At 39.9% G+C, this 22,651-nt stretch overlaps 1 protein-coding gene across 5 annotated transcripts in view; it reads left to right on the plus strand.

The window, feature by feature from the left end:
• The window catches only part of FARP1 (FERM, ARH/RhoGEF and pleckstrin domain protein 1), a 221,329-nt gene that overhangs the window by 162,918 nt on the left and 35,760 nt on the right, over positions 1 to 22,651 (plus strand). For 3 of the 5 annotated variants that reach the window (XM_071806878.1, XM_065829735.2, XM_065829734.2), the window contains exons 8-13: positions 803 to 950; positions 4,302 to 4,397; positions 4,919 to 5,082; positions 6,664 to 6,732; positions 7,444 to 7,519; positions 9,717 to 9,957. In XM_071806878.1, the coding sequence (XP_071662979.1) occupies positions 803 to 950; positions 4,302 to 4,397; positions 4,919 to 5,082; positions 6,664 to 6,732; positions 7,444 to 7,519; positions 9,717 to 9,957 (794 nt within the window). The remainder of the gene's footprint in view (positions 1 to 802; positions 951 to 4,301; positions 4,398 to 4,918; positions 5,083 to 6,663; positions 6,733 to 7,443; positions 7,520 to 9,716; positions 9,958 to 22,651) is intronic. The other 2 variants (XM_065829736.2, XM_065829737.2) reach the window with 1 other exon arrangement.

A 22,651-nucleotide genomic window follows, 5' to 3' on the forward strand; every position in this document is an offset into this window, starting at 1 on the left:
GCACTTCTGATAACAGTCTTTTTGATTTCAAGGACATTGAATGTTGCTTTTTCACCTTTCTGTGCTATATTTAGAGATGGGTGAAGAAGGGGTTTAATGATAGTTTTAGGAAAAGTACAAATTGCTTGCAAGATTAAGGATTTGGAGGGAATAGGATTCAAGTATCCTAAGACCTGGAGGAAAGACTAGTAGTAAGAAGATGGTTAAAAGAATTACAAATAAGGCATGGAAAGGTATTTTTTGCTGTTGAGAACACTTCAAGACTTGAACAGTTTCATTTTGAGATACATTGAATTAGCTATGAGTGGTAGAGAGTTTCATAGCAGTAATAACAAAAACTTTTGTGTAATTTTGTCTTGATTAATGTAGCGTTGGGTGTTCCTAACCATTATGTTACAGTTTTCTTACGTTTTACTGCATTTTGGTATTGCAATGAACAACATCCTTACACATTTCTATTTATTATTATTTTTTTAGGAATACAGCATGTCTTTTCCGATAGCAAGTATAAAGGTAGTGAATTCTGCTAATGGCTCGAAATCTGGCTGTATTAAGTGTCTCAGAATTGGAGTAATCAATATTTCTAATAGACCATCAAATCTGTGGCTTCTTTGGCTTCCATTTAGAATAAGATAAAGTAGTTCTAGCTGATAAAAGTCTGGGGACATAGAAAAGCCATACGGATATTACACATCTGACAGTTTTCACTCTCTGATGAAATGTTTCTTTGTTCTCTGGAGGACTTGTTGATCTCTATTAAAAGGTGTGAAGAATTTGTGTGTCTTCTGTTTTCTTCCTCAAGGGGACAGACACCAGCAGAGTCAGACTTCCAGCTTTTGGAGATTGCCCGTCGGCTGGAGATGTACGGAATACGCTTGCATCCAGCCAAGGACAGGGAAGGGACAAAAATCAACCTGGCTGTTGCCAACACAGGCATTCTGGTGTTTCAGGTTAGAGCTACTCAGGCCATGGCTTTTTATGTTATAAAGCAGAGAGATTTCTTACAGCTATAAGAATTCAGGACATCAGCCATGTCTGAAAGAACTTGGTTGGCAAAATTCAGAACTTCCAAAATTTTTCTGACAACAACCTTAAACCTTTTATAGCTGCATTAGGTCCTTCACTTCCAGGAACTCTTACCTTGTTTGCATGCACAAGGTAGAACTCCATCTGCAGCCACAATGTGCTGTTCAGGATGCAAACTGACCCACAGCTCACAATTTGCAAGTTGGTCATGCTGACACCTCCTACATACAGGAGCAGGTAGATCTTGCAGGCATGGTGCATACAAAATGGCTTTGAAGCAGAGACAAAGCAACAAATATTGGAGTACATGGAGAAGGATGTAGATAGGGAATGTCAGCTCTCCATGGCGTTACTTTGTCAGAGTTTTTACAATTTTCTTCACCAGCCTCGACCATTCTACCTTTGCTGAATCCATGAATCTTACCTCTTTCCCTAAAAGATCCAAAGTATTTTCCTTAGAATTCTTTTGTCTCCTACCCCACTCAGCTTAATAAATGTTCATGAAGCGTCATTAGTAAATTTATCAAATTCTTGTTTTGCAATTTCCCTTAGGTAGATAACAATTTGGGCTTTTACAGTTGCGAAGGTAGAGGTAGTCAGCTGGTGTAAACTGCTTTCACTTCAGATGAACTTAGGTCTGCTAGCATCCAAAATGTGACTTACCTCACTCTGTGTTAGTAAGTAAGCTGTTCCTTAAAATGTCAATTTCTACAATTGTCAAGAAAGACAATTTATTTTAACTGTTTGACTATAGTTCAAATACTAGTGTTTCCAACCTTATAAAGTACTTTGAGTCCTTTTATAAAGAAAAACAACAGCAACAAACAAAGCCAGAAATATGTCTGACCCAAATGCTCTGAGATCTAAATTCTTGAAAAAAGCCCAATCAGCTAAATGGGTTGCTAGTAAAACCCCAAAACTGAAGCATAGGTTGAAGCATGAGAGCACCAGGGTGTTGTTAGAAATGCACGTAACTCAAATAATTGTATGTTCAAACCTTTCCCCTGTTTCCCCATGGTATTTTCATCAGGTTAATAAATTAATTGCAGAGCTTTATAAATTGAGACTGTCTCACAGCTGTAAGTATGTGTCCACACAAAACAGCAGGGACATCACCAAGTCTCAGCAGACAGCTGAGACAGCTTTACCTTCTGTAAAGATGCAGCTGCAGGTTGGAGGCCCAAGGTCTGATTTATAAACCTCTAAAACTAAGCCATCTCTTCTTGTCCTACTGTGTTTGGGACTTTCAAAACACGCTTTTTTGGGGAAAACTTTTCAGAAAAGCTTGGAAATTTTGCTGGATCAGGCTCTAATCCTCTGGGGTCTGCCCAGCAGTTGCCATTTGACAGTCGGCTTAGGGCTTCCTTCAAGCACTTCATAGGGCAAGGACCTTAAGTTGATCTTTTTTGGTTTGAGTACAACTGGTAGATACTGAAATATGACGACCTCATTAGAATGACCTCAAGGAAAATAAAAGTTCACTCACAAATGGCATAAGCAGTAGTCAGACAGACTTATTTTAAAGCCTGCCATTTATTTAGACATCAGTGTCAGTGCCACTGAATATTCTAGGGGAGATTAATTATGTAATTCTTTGACAGCAGGTTGACTTAGCAGATATATTCACACTGTCATTACTCCTACGTCCGTCTGGTAACCGTGCCCAAATCAGTGTGGGTTTCTGCACTTAACAATCCTGTAGTAGCTCTGAAACTTCTGTGCTGTAGGCATGTTTGTATTGAAGTCTTTACTGAACAAACTACTGTAATTAATATTTTAAAATAATACCTCCAATACCTTCGAACATAGATTAAGAGTGAGACTTCTAGAGGGTAGGAGTTAATGATGTAGTGGCTGGGAATTGTAGTGTTTTGAAGATAATTTCTCTCAGGTTTCCTGTCTCCTTGTGGTTTTTGATAGCTTTTGAGGGGGAAATGCATTTTGTGAGATTTGGAGACAAGTGATTTATTTAGGTTCATTTAACTTCTGTTGCTCCCTATGAAAGGTCAAAAAACTCACAGTGTTTTGCACTTCCAATACAAAACTTTCAGTCGCTGGGTTTTTTTCCTGCCATTTAAGTGATATTTAAAGGGGTGTTTATTTTGCCCTGTAGACAGACAAAGAGGAAAGAAATCTACCCATCAAAGTGAGGTGGCCATGTTAGGTATCTGGATTCTCTGTAGCTAGTAGAAAGAGAAGGAGGTGGAGGTTCCTCTGGGAGGTGGCTTAGCCCACTGAAAATCAGAGTCTATGTAGTGGAACAAGATAACACCATCTGGGCAAAAGCTGGGCCACCCTTTTTTGTGCAGGGATACTGGGTCAGATACTTTCACATTGACTCAGTATATCTAGTCCTATAAATACGCAAGAGTTTAACCATAGAATAGTTTGAGTTGGAAGCTATCTTCAAAGCTCGTCTAGTCCAACCCCCTGCAATGAGCAGGGACATCTTCAACTAGATCAGATTGCTCAGAGCCCTGTCCAGCCTGGCCTGGAATGTGTCCAGGGATGGGGCATCTACCACCTCTCTGGGCAACCTGGGCCAGTGTTTCACCAACGTCATAGTGAAAAAATTTCTTCCTCCTGTCTAGCCTGAATCTCCCCTCCTTTAGTTTAAAACCATTACTCCTTGTCCTGTCACAACAGGCCCTGCTAAAAAGTCTGTCCCCATCTTTCTCACAGGCCCCTTTTAAGTACTGAAAGGCCACAATATGATCTTCTTGAAGACTTCTCTCCAGACTGAACAACCCCAAGTCTCTCAGCCTGTCCTCACAGCAGAGCTGTTCCAGCCCTCTGATCATTTCTGTGTCGTCCTCTGACCCCTCTCCAACAGGTCCATGTCTTTCCTGTACTGAGGGCTCCAGAGCTGGACACAGGACTCCAGATGAGGTCTCACCAGAATGGAGCAAAGGGGTAGAATCACCTCCTTTGACCTGCTGGCTATGTTCCTTTTGATGCGGCCCAGGATACAATTGGCCTTCTGGGCTGCAAGTGTACATCACCGGCTCATGTCCAATCTTTCATCCACCAGTATCCCCAAGTCCTTCTCATCAGAGCTGCTCTCAATGCCTTCATCCCCCAGCCTGTGTTGGTACCTGAGGGTTACACACTTTCAGTCACATCACATTTGCATTATCAGAGGATGAATGTTAAGAAATATCATAATTTCAAGTGAAATGAGTAGATGATTTGTTTATGTCAAGCTTTCTGTAGTGGTTTAGATTTCTCCATTTAGATCTGGAATGCTTAAACTCTGCTGACTTTGTTCTCTGTAGGGTCACACCAAGATCAATGCCTTCAACTGGGCTAAGGTTCGAAAGCTGAGCTTCAAGAGGAAACGGTTTCTTATCAAACTACGGCCTGATGTGAATGTAAGTCTTTGTCAGGAATTGATGAAGTTGACCAAAGTTTATTTGGTAAATTTTACTCACAGATCAAACGTATTTTAATCACCTCAAGAAGATTTTTAAAATGAATTGCGTACGTTCACAGTTAGTGTGTTACTGCACACACCAATCAACGAGGCATCTTGGGTGAGCAATCCTAGCAAAGGAGATGAAAACTCATTGTCACAGAATCTTATTCTTGCTGCCACTCTTGATACTGTCTCAGGGGTTCTTAAGTTATAGTATGTAGACAATCTCTTCATGGGCTAATGTTAATACCACTGCTTTATCTCTATCCTATTTATCAAGGAAGTTTGAGCAATAGCTTTGATGCTGCCAGGCAGATCAGTGATATCTCAAAGTGGGAAGTTTTGGGCCTGTTAAGCCTGAAAGCCAGTGAGTTGGGAAAAAATATTTTTCTTCAGCATAGCACCTGCTTTGCCAGTCCCTCTCTGTAATGTTTATTGCTTGCTTGCTTACATTGCAAATGCTGTCTTAATTTTCAGAGTTCGTTCCAGGACACCCTGGAATTCCTTATGGCCAGTAGAGATTTTTGCAAGTCTTTCTGGAAGATCTGTGTGGAGCATCATGCCTTTTTCAGGCTTTTTGAGGAACCAAAACCAAAGCCTAAACCTGTTCTTTTTTCTAGAGGTTCATCATTTAGATTCAGGTAAGACTTGCATTCTTCTTTCCATCTTTGTTGCCTCCCCATTTGAAAATCACATCCATAATGATGTAGGATTAAACCTAGTTTAAGTTTCAGCTTCTTTCTTTGATATTGTAATTTGCTTCTTTATATTTTCTATTGCATCTTCTCAGCCAGAGCAGTGTAAGGAAAAAGCCTGTATTCGTTTTGTAGTAGCTGTTGCAAAGTAGCTTGCTGGAGATAAGATATAAAGGGCGTAGGTTCCAGCTGGTTTCACATAAGAAAAACCCACCTGTGTCCTAAGCAACACTAGCTAGCAACTTTTTAGTACTCTTTGGATCCTGTGCTTCTAGGATGGGATCTTTCCTATGTATCAGAATGGAGATTTGTATTTTTGTTACATGTTCTTGGGGTAAACCTATTGCTTATGCAGTTAAAAGCAATGGCTTGTCTTTATGCTGAGACCTTTAAGCTTGCAAAGGTTTTATGTGAGACAACCACCTGTGCTAAGGCCAAGTCTACCCATGATATTTTTAGAGCTGTGGTGGGGGAAATCCTTTTGTTCATACAGTTTATTTTGTTTGTGGAGCTGATATAAGCTGCACAGCCAGAAACACTCTTTGCTGAGATAAACTGTACACTCCAGTTGCCTTGCAGAAGAATATAGTAGATATGGCCATTCTCCCTCCCCACTTTGTTTCCTGCCTACAAAGTAAATTAATTAAGATGGAAGGACCTATGTTAGGCTAAGCAAGTTATAGTTGTTAAGTTTTTGCCTGAGTAAATAGAAGGCTGTAGGTGCATCCAACTCACCTCCTGGTTTGGAGAGCAGGTTTTGGCTACATCCTCCACTCACTGTGGTCTGTGCTCCATCAATTCAGTAACTTTTTCCAGGTCTTGTTGTAATTCAGTTAGTTTAAAGCCTGTAATGAATAGGAAGGATTTGGATCTCTGCTGAACATTCTTGAGGTGTGGGTTTACTTCACTGCTCTCAGTTCCCTTTGGAGTTTATATATTTGCACAACAGGAAGTGCTGGGCTTTCTCACTACTTTTCCATGGCCTGTAGCAGAAGGGGAGAGAGTTATTTCCAGCCTAAAGCTCTGCAGAAAATGTATGTATGTTTAGTCAATGTGTTTCACATTAGCAACTGAGTCAAGAAATGCATTTCAGTGGTTTTCATCTTGGTTCTAGGCCTTACTGATAGCAGGTAAGGCTGGCATTTGACTCTCAAAAGGATTCAGGAATGTTCTTTGTTCGTAAGTGGCAAACTTAATGCTTGAGTAACTTTCTATTGTGGTGGCTTCCCAGTAATGATCCTGGAAAGGGCACACAACTGAATGTAAGAAGTTCTAAAATGGCATAAAAAAGTGGCTCCATAGCAAAAAAAGAGGTAAGTAACAGGCAAAATTATAAAAATCTGTGTATATCTGACCAGGTCCACTTATGATCTTACATGAGTTTCTGCTGATAGTGACAAACACCTTTCTCATTGCTGTAACTTCATATGCAGGCCACATACATGTTTATGATGGCTAGGTGATATATTGTATTAAACATGGCAAATTCAGTATCTGATTGATATTTTAACTGTGGTTTTCTTCCAGTGGTCGGACTCAAAAGCAAGTTCTTGACTATGTTAAAGAAGGGGGGCACAAAAAAGTGCAGTTTGAAAGGTGAGAGGAAATAAATAAATGTTTTAATCAAAGAAAAGTTGTGAAGTCCAGTTGGTTATATTCTAAGATCTTGGCACTAGTCCAAGTGAAAAATTCCTTCTTTGCTGGTTTGAAAGTTTATCACTTGTGTAATACACCCTTGGTCCTGAATGTTTTGTCAGAAGTTGACAGTTTACTTTAAATCTATAGTCTTCAATCCTTTTTTTTTCCAGCAGTGGGTGTCTTACTATCACAGATAACTTCCTCCCATATTGATTTACACCTTTTTTTTGGTGGGATGTGGTTAATGTATGTGAACAAACTTATTCACTTCAGAATAAAACTGAAAGTAACAGGAATAGGTAGAGGTCTCCAGGGAAAGCTTCCAGCTTGCTAGAGCTGGTTCTGTATGAACTCATCTTGCTTTTGGTGAGCTGAAAGTAGTGGCCAAAATGTCACGGACACTGTGGCAGCAGTTCATTGGTTACGACTCATGTTCTGGTGATAGAACATTTTTGCTTCAGTGCCTCTCCTTTTTCTTACAATGGTATGGTTTGCAATGTGTAGCACGTATAAATTTTACAGAAAGGAGGAATGTTAATCTGTTTTGGACCAAACTTTTATGAAAGCTGCTATTCAAAGGTTTTGTTTTAAAGGAGGCATGTCTTTTCATTCCTGCTTGTTGAAAAAAATTGAAATGGCTTCTTACTGTGATTTTCCTTTTATCTCCAGGAAACACAGCAAGATTCATTCCATCAGAAGTATGGCTGCGCAGCCTTCAGAACAGCATACAGAGGTGCCAAAACAAGTCAGTGATTTTGATGAAACCCTGAATCATGCCTTTTAAACACTTCTTACATTTTCCTCCACTGACTGCTGTTTTGAAACTCTAGAAGCGTAGTTTTCTGCTGGCTTTCCATTTAACTGGGAGCCCTGGGTATCATAAGTTTCAGGTTTTGCAAGTGGAACAGGTTCATGTCCACTGTGGAGCAGAGTTGCTTCCAGACAACCAGGCAAATATAAATAGTGAGCTTGTCTGAGTTGTGCTAATGACCATCTGAAAAACTGCATTCCACAGTGTTACTGCCAGGGTCCTAGGTTGTAGCTGGTTATTGCATCTGGGAAAAGTTTAATTGTTTTCCTTCACTGGGTAGTCTTGGTTGCCCATACCAAGTTGTTTTGTTGTATTAACCACAGAGAAGAAGAATTATTTCCTCAGAAAAATAACATCTCTGTACTTTTCAGCCATTGTGTCTGGTAGATACCTAATTTATTTGTCTTATGTTAATAGCTGTTATGCATTAGGAATTTGCAAGTCCAAGAGCAGCAAGGTTGCAGCAGCTGCATTTTCCCAGGTCCAGCTAGTAGTAAGGCTGAGCATGTATTCGTTATAGGCAGCTGCATAGATGCACATATACAATATATATACCCATACACAGCCAACTGGCTAGCCAGGTAAACACAAACAAAAAGCAGCACTCCCACAAATGCAAACAGTGCCAGTGGTCTTACCCTGTTCCATTCTTCGGCTGATCAGAATGAAAGTTCATTAGTGGAAAATATGTGTGTGTGTGTATATATACACATTATGGATCCCTCCTGAAAGTGGTCTTAGACACTCAGTCCATCCAGTAGTGGGCCCCTGGATCCCCGAGTCTCCCAGTGGCTGGCACCTGGACATACAAGCCCCCAGGTCTGACAACCACTCACTCCAATTGGTGGTACTTAAACCTACGCACACATGTTGAAGTTTCCACCAGTAATTCATCTTAGACACCCAGTCTAGCCCGTAACTGACAGCTGTGTCCCCTGGTTCCCAGTTACCTCACTCACACACACACATGCAGAGGTGTCTCTCTAATAGCTGATCCAGACGTATGGCATTACCAGTAATTGACCCCCAGGCCCCATCATCTTACCAGTATCTGACCTGACTTATGGCTGCTCCAGTACTTGCAACCCATCTCAACCTACTCACAGACTAGTCCAGTTTAATGTTTTCTAGCAGCTGCACATACTGACCTCCCCACCCAATCAATATGCACATACTCTGGTGTCTCCAGTTGCTAGCATCCCAGATACACCCAGACCAAGGGCTGATGGCTCTACTGGGACAGTCCCAGAGGAACTGGGTCAGGGAGCTCCGTGGCCTTGACTAGATTATTTGGGTTCTTCCACCTGCCAGTGTTTTCTGTGCTCATCTGTGTTTGTGGAGGCGAACCTTTAATCACATAACCCCACATAAAGTTTAAATGGCAGGAGCAAACTATTAGGTTCGTGTATTTAAGAATGCTACCACACCTTCACCTTCCTCGCATTGCATCCTTTTGATATTTCAGGCCCTCTCATTCTTACAAATCCAAGAACCTCAGAAAGTTCTCCTACAAACTCCTATCAAATATCTTTTAGCAATTTAATATTGCTAAGACAAGCTCAGGCAGATGGAGCACGGCTACTGGGCAGATGTGACATGTTTCTGTGTGCAGAAAAGCCAGCTCAGGAATTAGTGGCAGATATGCTCCAGGGATTGAATGTATAGTGTTCAAAAGCCCACAGATGGCTTTTTTAGCATATGTGAGTAGGCTGTGCAAAATTCGTCTTACACATTTATCTTTTTTGTCCCTCCAGTTTCTCAGAGGAGTCCAAACAGGTTGATGTTCATAGTGTTGATGGATGCCTCAGGGCATTGAAACACCTCAAACACCATACCCCTTTTTACCTATCACCAAATTCTGTCTGCCTATATTCCCTTGCTTAGCTTATGTATTTTTCTGTTCTTAAGATCAGAGACCTCTCTTTTTTGTTTGTTTTGGTTTTTGGTTTTTTGTTTTTTTTTTTTTTTTCTTCTAATTAATTTTGAAGCTTGGGTTACCCCTTCTGTTTTGCTATGTTGCTGAAAGATGCATTGCAAAATTCTGGTGTGTAATTACACATAGCCTTTTCTCTCTGGTTCCCTTCCCTCCCATCCCTCCATCCCCCTTTGTCTTCCCTCGTTATCTTTCCAGAGTTCTACCTTTGCCTATGGGGACGACAATGATGCTGCAGCAGTTCAGAGCTGCCGGCAAGGGAAGGAATTGAAGGCTTCAACAGAAGACACTGGACAGCACAAGAGCCCTTCCTTGAAGAAGAGCCCAAAGGAAGGCAGAAAGGTGGACGGAGCAGTGGTGTCAACAGTGGAGGAAGAGGAGGAGGTGGCTAAGGACAGGATGCAGCAGAACAGACCTCAGTCACAGCAACCAAGCACAGGTCCAGCTTCCAGGGCTGCTCATGGCAGCAGCACCTCCATTCCTTTCATTGACTGCAGTGATGTAGATAGCGAGTATGATCTCCTCAGAGGACAAATAACCCAGTCATATTCCCAAACAAATGACAATTATGAGGGTGATTTGACCAGTGGTGCCTATATTCACTATAGAGATGAAAACCGTAATAGAACTAGATACAGAGATTCCTCAGCCTCTATAAAGTCTTCGCAGTATCTGTCTGAAGAGTACCTTGATGATAACCCAGCTAATCTGTCCTTCTACACTGGAGGAAGCCCCAGGATGCCAAGACACAGCTCACTGGTTGATGAAATGTTTAGAGGGCCAGGGAGCCGTAGTCCACTGGCCACTCCGTTGCCTCCCAGTAGCAAAGGGTCAAGCCCTAACATGAGTCTGAGTAGAACTGGCTCTCAGGGTTATGTCTCAGAAAATGGGCATGAGTGCAGGGTGAGGACTGAGGAGGAGGACAGCCATGCCAGTAGCTGCCACGGGTATGGCAGATATTCTCCAGGTTCTCAACGGCCTCATGCACAGAAAATCCCAAATCTCTGCAATAAATCAGTTACAGATCCCTTTATCCTGAGCCAGATATCCTCAACCCCTGGGCAGGAGTATAGATCAGAGAGACATTGTAAAGGAGGCGGGGTGGCTAAGATGTCTTCTCCAGAAGGCAAAATGATGGCCAACGGTATGCCAGCTGGGACACAGTCAAAGCAGAGCCCTCTCATGCAGTCACTGCGTGCCGGTGGCGTGATGGATCACATGGCTGCAGTGCAGATGATGGAGGGCTCCACCAGCAGTGGGACAGAATCTAGCGATTCTGACTCAGAAATCATTAACCCCTTTACTCACCCCCTGGTGTTTGGAAATCCCATTGTACTGAGCTCCTCTCCCATGCCTAGAAATAAGTACTCCTTTGGGAGCCTTCAGCTTGAGGAGGAGGTAGAGGAGGATGTGTCTGTTGGCCTCAGTGATGAAGATGGTGTGCAGGTCTTCAGCTGCTAGGGACTGGGGCATATGAGACCAGTGGATACTGTGGTTGCTTATAAGAGTGATTGCATCTTCTGAGGCTTGTGAAGAGGGGCTGGTAATAATTTCAGCTTATGAGCTATTTCAAATGTTATTATTGTACTGACCAGCCAGAGGGAAAGGATGCTAGAAATACAATAATTAGGGTAAGTCTCAGTGCAGCTTAACAGGAATGCATCTCCTCCAAAATGCAGGAGGAGAAGAAAATTATTACTGATTTAGGTACCTTTGTAAGACTTTATACACTCACCTGTTCTTTGTATGAAGTCATATTTTAGGTATATATTGTAGCTTCTTTGACATTGAGTGATCATTTTGACAAAACAAACAAAAATGAAATTAAGTAGGTACGTTGTTCTCTTTTGTATGTCTATTGCAATTTTATTTCTCTCCTGTATAAGGAGAGCGACTTATGAGTGCCTCAGCAAAGTTAGGGGAAAAATTAAACTTACAGCCAAATGCAGGCAGCTTGATATTCAAGACCAAGACTTGTTGAAATCTTGAAATATGCTGGAAAATCTCTTAATAGAGAGAATCTATTTGGTCTACTCATCTTCATAACCCATTTTATAATCTTAATTGATGAACTGAGGGTACAAATTAGGCATGTGTACAGGAACAATTACACTATTGGCTTTTTCTTCACTGGGTTCAACAGGCTGATTTGGTAATGGAGATTTTGAAACTCTAAACTCTTCCTTGGGCAAGAAAGAGAACAAGATGAAAAATGTAATTCAAGTCAAAAAGACCTTAGATTGAAACAGCCCTAATGAAGAGTGGTATGGGTATTATTTGCAAGGCAATCCTTTCTATCCTTTATCAGTGTGGTATAAAGATTAATCGCAAGAGATTTTTTTCACCTTATTCTTTCAGTGGAATTATTCACAGAGACATCAAAGTTCTGTTGTGGGTGATTTATGGTGGGGGGTTTGGAGATGATGGCTGTTTGATTTTATTTTTTGTTTTGATCATGAGAAATCTTTATCTGTACAGGGTCCAATTAGTCTGTCATAGGCTGGTTTTTTTTAAGAGTTCCACCTCATAAATTTTTCATCCTGTGACATGAGGATAATGGGACTAACTGTGGTCCAGACTGATTGTCTTCTGTACTGTACAAAGAGTAGCAAGATTTTGATACATGTGCAGGACAGAGAGACTAATTATTTGTAAACTTCCTTTTCACAGGCTAAAAGTATTGAGAATTAAGGCTCTATACTAATAAAATCTGATTCTAGTTTGTCCAAGTTAATTAAGAAAATCCAGATGAAAGGTCTCCTGTATGGAAAGTGTCCTGCAGTTATTAGACCTGGGAGACAATATATGCTTTTTAACACTGGCCTTAATTTTCACTTTTATATATTTTTCTTGTGGGAGAAGGGAAATAAATTTGAGAATTTTAAGTGATGAACAACAGCATTGACTGAACTGCAGGTCACTTGCAGTGATCTGCATGATGCAGTACACGCATGCAGCAGTGATTAATCCACCCACATAAGTAATAATAACCAAGTTACAGGACTTTGTAAATCTAGGCAATATAAAATTTTCAAGATGGTTTTTACAAAAATAAAAAACAAAAAGTCTTTTTAATTTTTGTAATGCCTTGGTCTATGCACATTTTAACAGAGTTTAATCTGAGTGAAGGATATTTAAAAAGATACCTACAGTAGTTAGGCACGTCTTGTTATTTTGTATTTACTTTTTTGCAGTAAATATATCTTTGTGTAAATGTAAGTTTTAATCTGCTTGTCCCCTTTAGTGTGTTGGTTTTCTTAAAGATTAGATACTTCATTTTTGAACAGGAAAGATTTAAAGCATCTCTTTAGACGTTAAAGCATCTCTTTAGTGATATTTTAATGACAAGGAATGTTCTTGTTTGTTCCTGTAGTTTAAAGCATGAATCTAGAAACAGCAAGGTTGGTAATTAGGGAAAAGCTTGCTTGTAAAATATGCTGAAAGAAGATGGTTTATGTTTTGGATTTAGAATAGCTGTAAAATAATTGCCTTGAACTTCTCGGTATTTAAGATGACATATAGGTAGTTGAAACCTGCATTAGCAGATAGCGTGGAGTATGGGGAGTGGGTGCATGAGTCACCTTTTGAATTTTTTTGCTCCCTGTGTGGCAAAAGTACCTGTAGTTATATTATCCAGTAAAGTAATAGCAATCTGAATAGATGAATTAATTGCTTTGTTAGCCAGTAAAATTAGAGTACAAGTAATGGATTTTTAACAAAAGGATTTGCAGTCATTTCTGCTACTTAAGAGAAATAGATAGATGTCATATTGTTTGGATTTTAAGTAAATATAAATTTCTGTAAATGGTGTTTACTATTTTGAATCTTTTCATATACTGTTTTCAGGCCTGATTTCTTCTCTCATATGCCTGCAAAAATAATGGATTTATAGTTTTCCAAGAACAGACCTGCTGGTAGCTGGAGTTAGCTTAGTTGCTAATATTTGAATATTATTCTCCAAAATGAAATAGGAGGATTTCTCTCTGTTTTCTATCGTCTAGCATTTTTTTTCAACTTTAAATATTTAAGTGGTTGTTTTTTTAACACAGGTGGAATTCTTCCAGTTTGTAGAAATAAAGTTTGTAAATTACATAGGAAATCATTTAAGATTAATCATTTTTGCAGCATTCTTATGCCGCAGAAGTTCAGTTTAATATCAGTAGACAAGCATTTAATTAAAAACAGTCTGTGGGCCAGATTCTTCTGCCAGACATGTGTGTTGTATCTGGGTGCTTGCCAAGAATGGTGAGAGAGCACTTTTAAACTGACGTTTTCACATAGGATCAGGTCCCTCAGAATTCATCTGGGAGTTTGTTTCTGTGGGACAAATACAAGAAGGGCTTGGAGGGAAAGAACAGAAACCTTTGGGCAAGACTGCGAATGAGATGAGATGAGGGAATTCTTGTTGTTCTAGTTCACAAAGCACAGGGGGGAAGTGGAGTCTGTCAGTTCAATTTAGGCATTGCAAGTATCAATCTGCATACTCTGGTCAACATCAGTAGTCCAAGCACACCGATGTCTCAAGTGTGACAGACATAGCTAAAGACCAAGTGAAATACTCAATTTTCCCACCGATTTCAGTAGATTTTGGAGTGTGGCTGATGGTACTTCAAATTCACCGTTCTCAACTCTTTTATTTGCAAGAATTAAATTTTAAATCCCATACTCTTGAAGTGCCCAGATATCCCTAGGCAGCTTCTACATATGAAGGAGCTGAATCCCAGCAAGACTGAGTAGCTATGTCTACCCTAAATGAGTAGTACTGAGCCAGCCATCTTCTGTGCTTCCAGAGGACACGGAGGAAGCCTCTGGTTGGGCTGTCCAGATGGTTTATTACTCTGCTGAACCAACTCTGTCCACGTAGCTGGATAAGGATGGAGTCTAGTTGCAAAAGCAGTTTAGGAGTTTGTCCCAAAATAATGCACAGATGTGGTTAGCAACACATGGATTAGAGGCACTCTGATTCTTTCTTTGCTGTTCCAAGTACTTGACCATGTTCAATCATTGCTACAGCGAATGAAGAAAAAATCCTGTCAGACAATTTTAAGTTTTCTCCAGCTCACCAGCATCTCAAACATACTGTGTCCTGCTGGGCTCTTCTGAAAGTTTGGGTTTTTTTCATATTGGCATATCCTAGAATCTAGTTTTCCTCAGTGACCTGGGATATAAAATTTGGGGATAAATTTGGCTAGGTGAAGGAAAGATTGATAGTGGCAAATTGATGTAGGAGCCAGGACCTACATAGGATATTGCAGGTATGGAGTTTTGAATAATTTATATGTGAATGGCCTAGACTGCACTAGTTTTGGTTTAAGTCCATATGCCCTAGCAAACATATTCCTTGTGCATGACAGAAAGGGGTGTTCTCTGAAGATGACTTGTGCTCAATGCTGCTGTTGTCTCAAGACACCCATAGCTCATAGGCGTACCCAGTCGGTACCATACCATTAACCGTTGTAGTGCATGCTAAATACAAACTATCAAAGAAAAACTGAAAGAGGAAATTCTGTAGCTGAATTTTTTTTACTGTTACTGAAAGTTTTTAGGTTTGCTGTATTTGCATGTACATTACGTGACCTATGTGGACCTGAGATCAGTTGTAAATAGATGGATGAGCATAACAAGTTTCATGTTAATAATGTGAAAAATTAAATCAATCTACCAGTTTGCTTTGTGATTAAAGGTCATGCAAAATTAGACAGAATTTTCTTGACAGAACAGCATTGGCAATGCTGAACATAGTAATTAGAACCCAGCAAAGGGTGAAAAAACAATGGTTTGTGACTTAGTTCACTAAATTGGACCAATATTCTTAGACCAAACTGCTTCAGGACCTGTATTTTCCCCCTTGGATATTTATAGGGCTGGTTTCTGTTTGCACAGGTGTTTGTGGAGCAGCTTTTATTAGTTACAGCAGCTGTATTCATCCTGAAGCAGTAGCGTTCATGCCAGAAGTTCCTCTCTGGTCTCTCTGTCTGTACATACAATTACTTGGTGGTGGCCAGAGAAAGTCAAATGCAAAATGGGGCAGACAGATCTAAAACCTGCTCATAGCTGCTCCTTTTCTTGACTACGAAGCAGAGATGTTTAAAATTCTGTAGTCTTCTGTCCCACGATAAACTTACACACATGCAGAGTCTCCATAGTCAACTAGAAATTTCTTCGGGGGGATGGGCTCCAGAGATGAAAAGACAAAAGAAAAGAGAAGAATAGGAAATCTCGTAAGCCCACTGAAAATGCCTGTTCTTATTTATTCACAGATCCCTTTGGCACAGTCTGCTCTCCACTCTTTTCCAGAGGGTTTAAAGTCCCAGTAGTTTTTTAGGGTATCCCGGGACCAAGAGTAGTTGTTGATCAGTTGAACTGATGAAGCAGACCTGATTTTGGATGTTGAGAACCAATGATCCAGATCTCATCAGTATGATTTACAGGTGATTAGCATGAATTGTGGGTAATTCCAGAGCAGTTCTTCAAAAGAATACAGGATGTCTGACCTATAAATTGTGTCAAATACCATCTTTGTTTAACTAATCTCATTTTTCATAAAGAAGCATTAGACTGCTGTCAGATATGAGTTTAGAATGAAATTTTAATTGCTGCCATTTAACTTCTACTGATGAAAAACAAATTAACAATCCAGTTTTTCCTGGCTATAACGTGTGTGAAGGAGTTGGGTGTCACCTTTGCGCACAAGGACATAGACCACTGGAGATCCACCTCATTCAGCAGCGTGGTTGTTACCAGCTGGTAGGGGCAGTAAGTGTGGAAGAAAGAGGTTCCGCATCAGATGTGTATAAAGCCCCATTTAGTCTTCCAGTAATGCTTTTCTCTCTGAACAGTGTGGTTTCTTAAAGCAGCTTCTGTAGATTTTAGCACATCTCTTTTCTCTTAATTTAGGGGATCAATCCTCTTCTCTGTACCAAACAAGAGAGACCCTGAATATAAGAGGGAAATAGAATCTTTTAGAACAATTTTTAATATTTTAATTTTTAATATATACACCTTTTCTTCTGCTGTCAGACACAAGTGGCAGGAGAAGAGTCCTTTTGTCAGAAACCCAGCTGTTTGTTGGTGTCTCCTACTTGATGATGGTTTGGGGGTTTCTGATTGTAAGTGGCTGATGCACAGTGCAGGAGGTCCCAAAGATTAGACTGATGTGTAATTTTTCTCAAGTGTGGGTAGCAGCAGACTGTTTTTAGTCAAACTACATTAGGAAAAAATTTTGCCTGTGCTGTCAGGTTCTGGAAAGGAAGGAAATCAAAATTAACTAAATCTTTCCTCTTCAGTTCTAGTAATTTCTATAGTTGCTGAAATACTCCTAGACAAGGGCACAGATTTTATTTACTTACTTATAAGGGAAATTGTTCTTCTGCAACATGTGGATTCTGATCAAAGGCATCTTCTGCATTCCTCCCTACGGTTAGGCTGTGTGGTGCCATTGATATTTCAAAATACAGAACTTCTTAAAAATCAAAGATATCATCTGAATAAAAAACCTAGTTTGGGTGACAAATAGCAGTTCTTTAGGGTATTTTTGTCTTCTAATTCTGTGGTCTATAAAGGGTATGTAGAATAAACTTGGTTTATGTTGTTTGTTATTAAAAGCAGTGAGCACTTTCTTTTAAATGTTACGAGATCTGCAAAGTCTGTGTGCCTGGCTGAGCTGTAATTAACAGGCATGTTTTTCCTCAAGTATGTATGTAAATAATGGTGGTGTTATTGCAGTAAAGGGGGTGAAGACCTTAGGATCATAAATTTGCATTGCATGGTGGTAAATGCTAAGTTTGCTCTAGAATGATTAGAGTTTTAAAGTGTAATCTTTATTGATTTTTATTTTTTTTTAAAGTTTTGGGCCCTGACAACCATAAAAATCCACAGTTCCTCCTGATAAAAATTAACTCTAAAGCCAGTAATGATACAGCTGTCACTGACTGAACATGGAAGGCTGAAGGAAAATATATGCTTTCTGATTCAAGAGCTTTCAAGCTTGTTAAAATTAGATTAGGTTCTTTCTTTAAAATGCTGCAAATCCTGTTTTGAGAAGAAGACAGGTTTTTGCCTTTGATGGTTTACAGCAATATCAGAGGTAGGTCTCTCTGTGTAGTTCAGTGGATGTTAGAGCTCATGCCTGTTTCTTTTCCATGAGGCACGTAAAAATCTTTGATTAGCTGAATCCTTATTTTTCCCCTTTCCTGCTAAAAAACTCACCTGGACCCACTAACAAAAGTTCATAAGCTTGGCGGTGTTTCACCTATTCAGCCCTTTCCTGATTTCTGTGTGTGCACATGCATAAATTTTTTTAATAAATTTCAGTAGACCAAATTAATTTTTTAAACTCAAAATGCTGGGACTTCATTCTCATTTTTGTCATTTGTTTAATACCGTTTAAAGAGAAACTTTTTTTTTGTTTGTTTCATTGTATGCACTGTTTTGTCAGCATGTACCTCTCTGGGTGAAAAAGCCTTTTCAATGTTCTGTCTATCCTCAAAGCATGGTGTATCTTCTGTTCCTTGCATTGTTTGGAGCACTGTCTCAATGTCCTTTTACTGCAGAAATACCTATTTGTATCGGGAGTACCTAATTCCTCTTATTACAGTGATCCTGTCTCATAGAGCACTCCATACCTCAGGACTGGGGAAAACCCCCCACCAGGTTGTGAATCTCAAGTTGAACAACCACACCATGTTGAGGAGCAGAAGAGTGGAGGGAGAGGGGGAGGAAGGTCTGTGTCCCAGGGTATTTGGGCTCCATTGAGCACAATCAAATTGCCCTTCATTTCCTAATGAAGGCTGCACCCACTGATGATCTGATTGAGGCCGCCTGCCATAGCTCGTCAGCAGGATCACTGCAGTCTCGGGGAGATGTCTTGTTTAAATGGACAGTATCTGTGCTATAAGCTTACATGGGGGCTGAACATTTCCAGTTCTGTTGCAACACTGTGTCATGTTGGTTTAAAGACAGACAAACAAAAGCAAACCAACTCCTAACCCTGGGTGTAGGAGGGAATCCTTCTATAGGTTGCTCTATTTCTGTCTGGAAAGATCAAGGCTAGACAAAGGGCTGATGCCCAGTGACCTTGTATTCTTCCCAGACTGTAATGGGCTTTGTTCTTAAGATGTAAATATACCCTGATGTAGGCCACCAGCAGTTACTGTCTGATTTTGCACTCACCACTGTCTAATACTGCTGTATACCAACAAAGCATGGACTTTTACCAACTGGGGAGGTTGCTGGCTACTAAACCAACACCAAGCTTGATGAGACTGTAAGCATGTCAAGCCATTTAACTGTGTATGCATGGAATTAATTTTTTTAATTATTATTATTTTTAGTTTTACCTGTACTGAAGGCTTTTACTCATTCTAACTGGTATTTTGCTGTAAAACTGTCACTGGTTTAATTGTTCTGTCCATTTGCTGGCTGATGCTTTTTCCTAAATAGGAGGAAGTTGGTTCATTGAGAATGTGCACCATTCTCCCAAATCCCTGCCACAGGCATGCATTTTGAAGCTACGAAGTCAAAGTGAACCTTTCTCCCTGTCATGTTTCTCTTCAAGCCAGGCAGGGTGATTGGTTATGTGTGACATCAGATCTCTTCCTGGGCTGTTTTTTCTTCCTGTTCCTCCTGAAATTTATGTTTGTACATAAATTTCTGGCTGATGTATGCCTACTTTTCAAGATCTTTAATTCTAACAAACTGAATCCAACACTCCAACTTGTTTTATTTAATGGGAAACTGCAGCTTGATGAACTGGTCCCCCTCAAGCTTCTGTGGAAGTGAGTGGGACTTTGTTCATGTGTTGAGGGAGAACAGTGCAGAATCTTCAGCCCAGAACTGGGTTAGTTCAGCAGTGCAGCTGTGCCTGGTTCACAGCTGGGGAGAGAAAGGGCGGACACGCTTATTGAGCTCTTCTCCAATCCAAGGTGCTTCAGTCACTGGTGAAGTGCATACAAAAACTCCTGCCACTTCATCTGATGGTATCTGTCCCCCATGTCATTTTGTACCATGTCTTCCTCTGGACAAAATTTTTAGGTAGACTTTAGAGGTATGCAAACACTGTGACTATGGAAGATTAAGCTAGACCTGTGTGGCCAAAGCAGCGACAGCTCTGTCCAATATTTTCTCATTCAAGAGCCTTCCTAAGTGGTATGCTCAGTAATGCAAAGGACAAAGGGACAGCAGCTTGGTTTTTATCTGTGAGACTGGAGTTTAAAAAACACTCATCTACCCTTCAAGCAGAGTTACTGGGATCTGGACGTCACCAGCTTCCCTTGACTGCACAGCAGGCCTAAGAGAGAATAAGCCCTGCAATGTTCCAGGTATTGAGAAAGGTGCTTTTCTGTCTTTCAGCAGATTTTATTTTCCAATTATAAATGTATAAACCTTGAGAACAGTAGAACCCTTAACAGCTGAGTTAGACTGAGCACTGTAGCTGTGCATGCAGTTTTTCAGCAAAATTTCAGTTACCTTCAGTAATGGTTGATGTTTCCTCTTAGTTTCCATAACTGACTTCATTTTTACTGTGGTTTAACATCTGTGTGTGATGGGAGCCTAAAGCTGGTGCTGCTGGTGGGATGACACACAGCTGGCCAGCCAAGCACAAAGCCCAGCCTAACCCTCCCTGGCTGGGCATCTCTAGCTTGTGACATTCCCCTGCATTTCCGCTGCCACACTGCTCCAAGCAACTGTGACATGTTTTGACAGAGATACAGCTATTAAGTATTTGGTTTTAGCCACTGGCTTAATTTTACTTAGCATGTGGAACATGTATGTTGATTGGGAGTGATTTGAGACACGTGTAAAGCTTGGGCGATAACCCATGCTTTCATGTCCTGTGGCTGTGTAAAATGCCATTGTCATTTCATGGATTTCTTTTTTTCCAAATTAGCTTTCAGTCAAGGCTTACATTTTCTGTCACCTTCCCTACTGCAAGATCTTTCCCCCATGTCTGGAGAGTAAGCTAGCTCAGTGGAGCTAAGAACCACTCCAGGTATTCTGGCATTGATGGGCTAATCTGGCATACCATGGTAAAGTGCATTCTTATTATTTGCCACTGTCATAAACCAGTGTTTGTTTCTGTTCTTAAACCCAAGCTCAACAACAACAAAAAAATTTTAAAAATTGAAGCATGTGTTTAATTCTGACTCAATTATAGTATGTGTTTAAGCAATCTTTAGATAAATATCATATTGTACCTGTCTCTTTGTTTGTATATAGCTGGCTCCATTATATTTGAAAGATGACCTAAGTCTGAATCTAAGTAAAAATCACTTGAAGTACGAGCAAAGACAGTTCCATATTACCAGCTGCAAGCCTTAATTTTAGGCCTCCCATGCAGTGATATCTGGCAACTGACACACTAATAATTGCCTGTCAATCAATGAATCCTTTAGGGTAAAATGTGAGGAGTTTGAGTACCTTGTAAATAAGATTGGTCTTCTCCCTTCTGCTTCTGTTTATATTCTGCAGTATGTAGTTGATGAGTAGAGCCTGTATGAATATGCTCTTCTGTGGCAGGAGGTCAGATGGAACAGTGAGAAAAGACCTTTAGGTTACTGCAGGTTATTTGTTGTTCACCTCCATCTTTGCAGCATTGCTGTGACCCATCAGCGTGACACATGTCATGGCTGATTGGTGATGGGGGAAAGAAGATCTCCCATTTTTGTTTCTTCATGACATACAGACTTTCTCACAGTAAAGTGAGTTTGTTTCCCACCTTTACCAGAACAATATCCAATGTGTTGATCTTTATGGCTGTCTCGGTTATAATTAGGCCCCAGAATGTGCTAACAGCATTTTGAGACCATTTTTATAATATAGCCACTTTCTTATACCTAGCTTTAACTTTCACCTGTTCAACATATTGGTGGATGGGGTCTAACTGAGCTCTTGCTTTTAGGTGGTGGTGGTTGGATTTGGTCACTGCTCATGTCCATATTGACACCAAAAAGGAGAATGTAGCATTTCAACCTGCTGCAAAATAACTTGGAAAATGTCAGTGATGTATTGATGTGCAAGTCTTTAGTCAATGGGGTGTATATGCTGTGAGCCACCAGGCACATTTTTGGGATACTTTCCATAATACTTTTCCCAAGTCGTGTCTTCCAAGCGTGGGTTAGGAAGTCTTTTTAATTCATTGTCCATTTGATATTTTATAGTTTGAAATACTTGAGCTGTACTGATAAAAATTCCAGTACATCAGAAATTAGATCTAGGATTACAAATAGGTAGGTAGATATGTCTATATATCTATATCTATCTATCACAGATAGGTGCTATTTAACTTCTAGACTATAATGCCTGTGAACTTCTCAGAGGTGCAAATCATTTATTCACTGTCATATGACAGGCATAGTGCCAGAATTTGTTTCCACATTTGAGGCAATATCACTTTTCTTATTTCTTTTGTAATGTAGAGTTAAGTACTTTTAACCTTACAACCTTGCTATTAATCTGTTTCACTATTTCTCAATGATGAATTCCATTTCTTTGAAAACACTGTATGCAGTTGTGTGCTAGTGTCAATAAAATTGACATTTGTGTAACAAGCTGTGGCATTTTCTCAAATTTCACTGAACATTGATTTAGTGTGAAACTGTTGGTAAATCCTTTCTTGCTAGCTGTAACAATACAGACCTTTATTTCAGACAAATACTGCTTTGACTTTGATTTATAATAGGCTACATAACTGTCATGATTACTTAAACTGATAACTGTATTGTTTTTTTCCTTCTCTTCTCAAAGGAATGACATAAACATGAACTGGTTTGGAATTGGAAAACATTTGTGTTCTAGCAATAAATCTTGAGTTCTTCCAGAAAATAAATAGGTTTTACTACTTGGCCTAATTATATTTATTGATACCTCTGTTTACTGGAGTATCTCAACTGTGTTGTAGCAGAAGGAACACTTACCTATCATAATCTAGGGAGGACATAAACACCTAATAGCAAAATGTATTTGACCTTAATGATATACAATGATGTGTATGTTTTACATTTAATTCTACACAGCCTATTAGCTGTGGTAATTGAGGGCTTGTCACGTTTTTTGTTGGATTTTAATGTATGATGCCAAAATGGTACAGACTGTAAATGTTCTTCCGCATGACGGATCCATCTTCTAAAACAGGT

Source organism: Patagioenas fasciata, chromosome 1 (genome assembly GCF_037038585.1).
Source record: "Patagioenas fasciata isolate bPatFas1 chromosome 1, bPatFas1.hap1, whole genome shotgun sequence".
In the NCBI taxonomy this organism is placed as follows: domain Eukaryota; kingdom Metazoa; phylum Chordata; class Aves; order Columbiformes; family Columbidae; genus Patagioenas; species Patagioenas fasciata.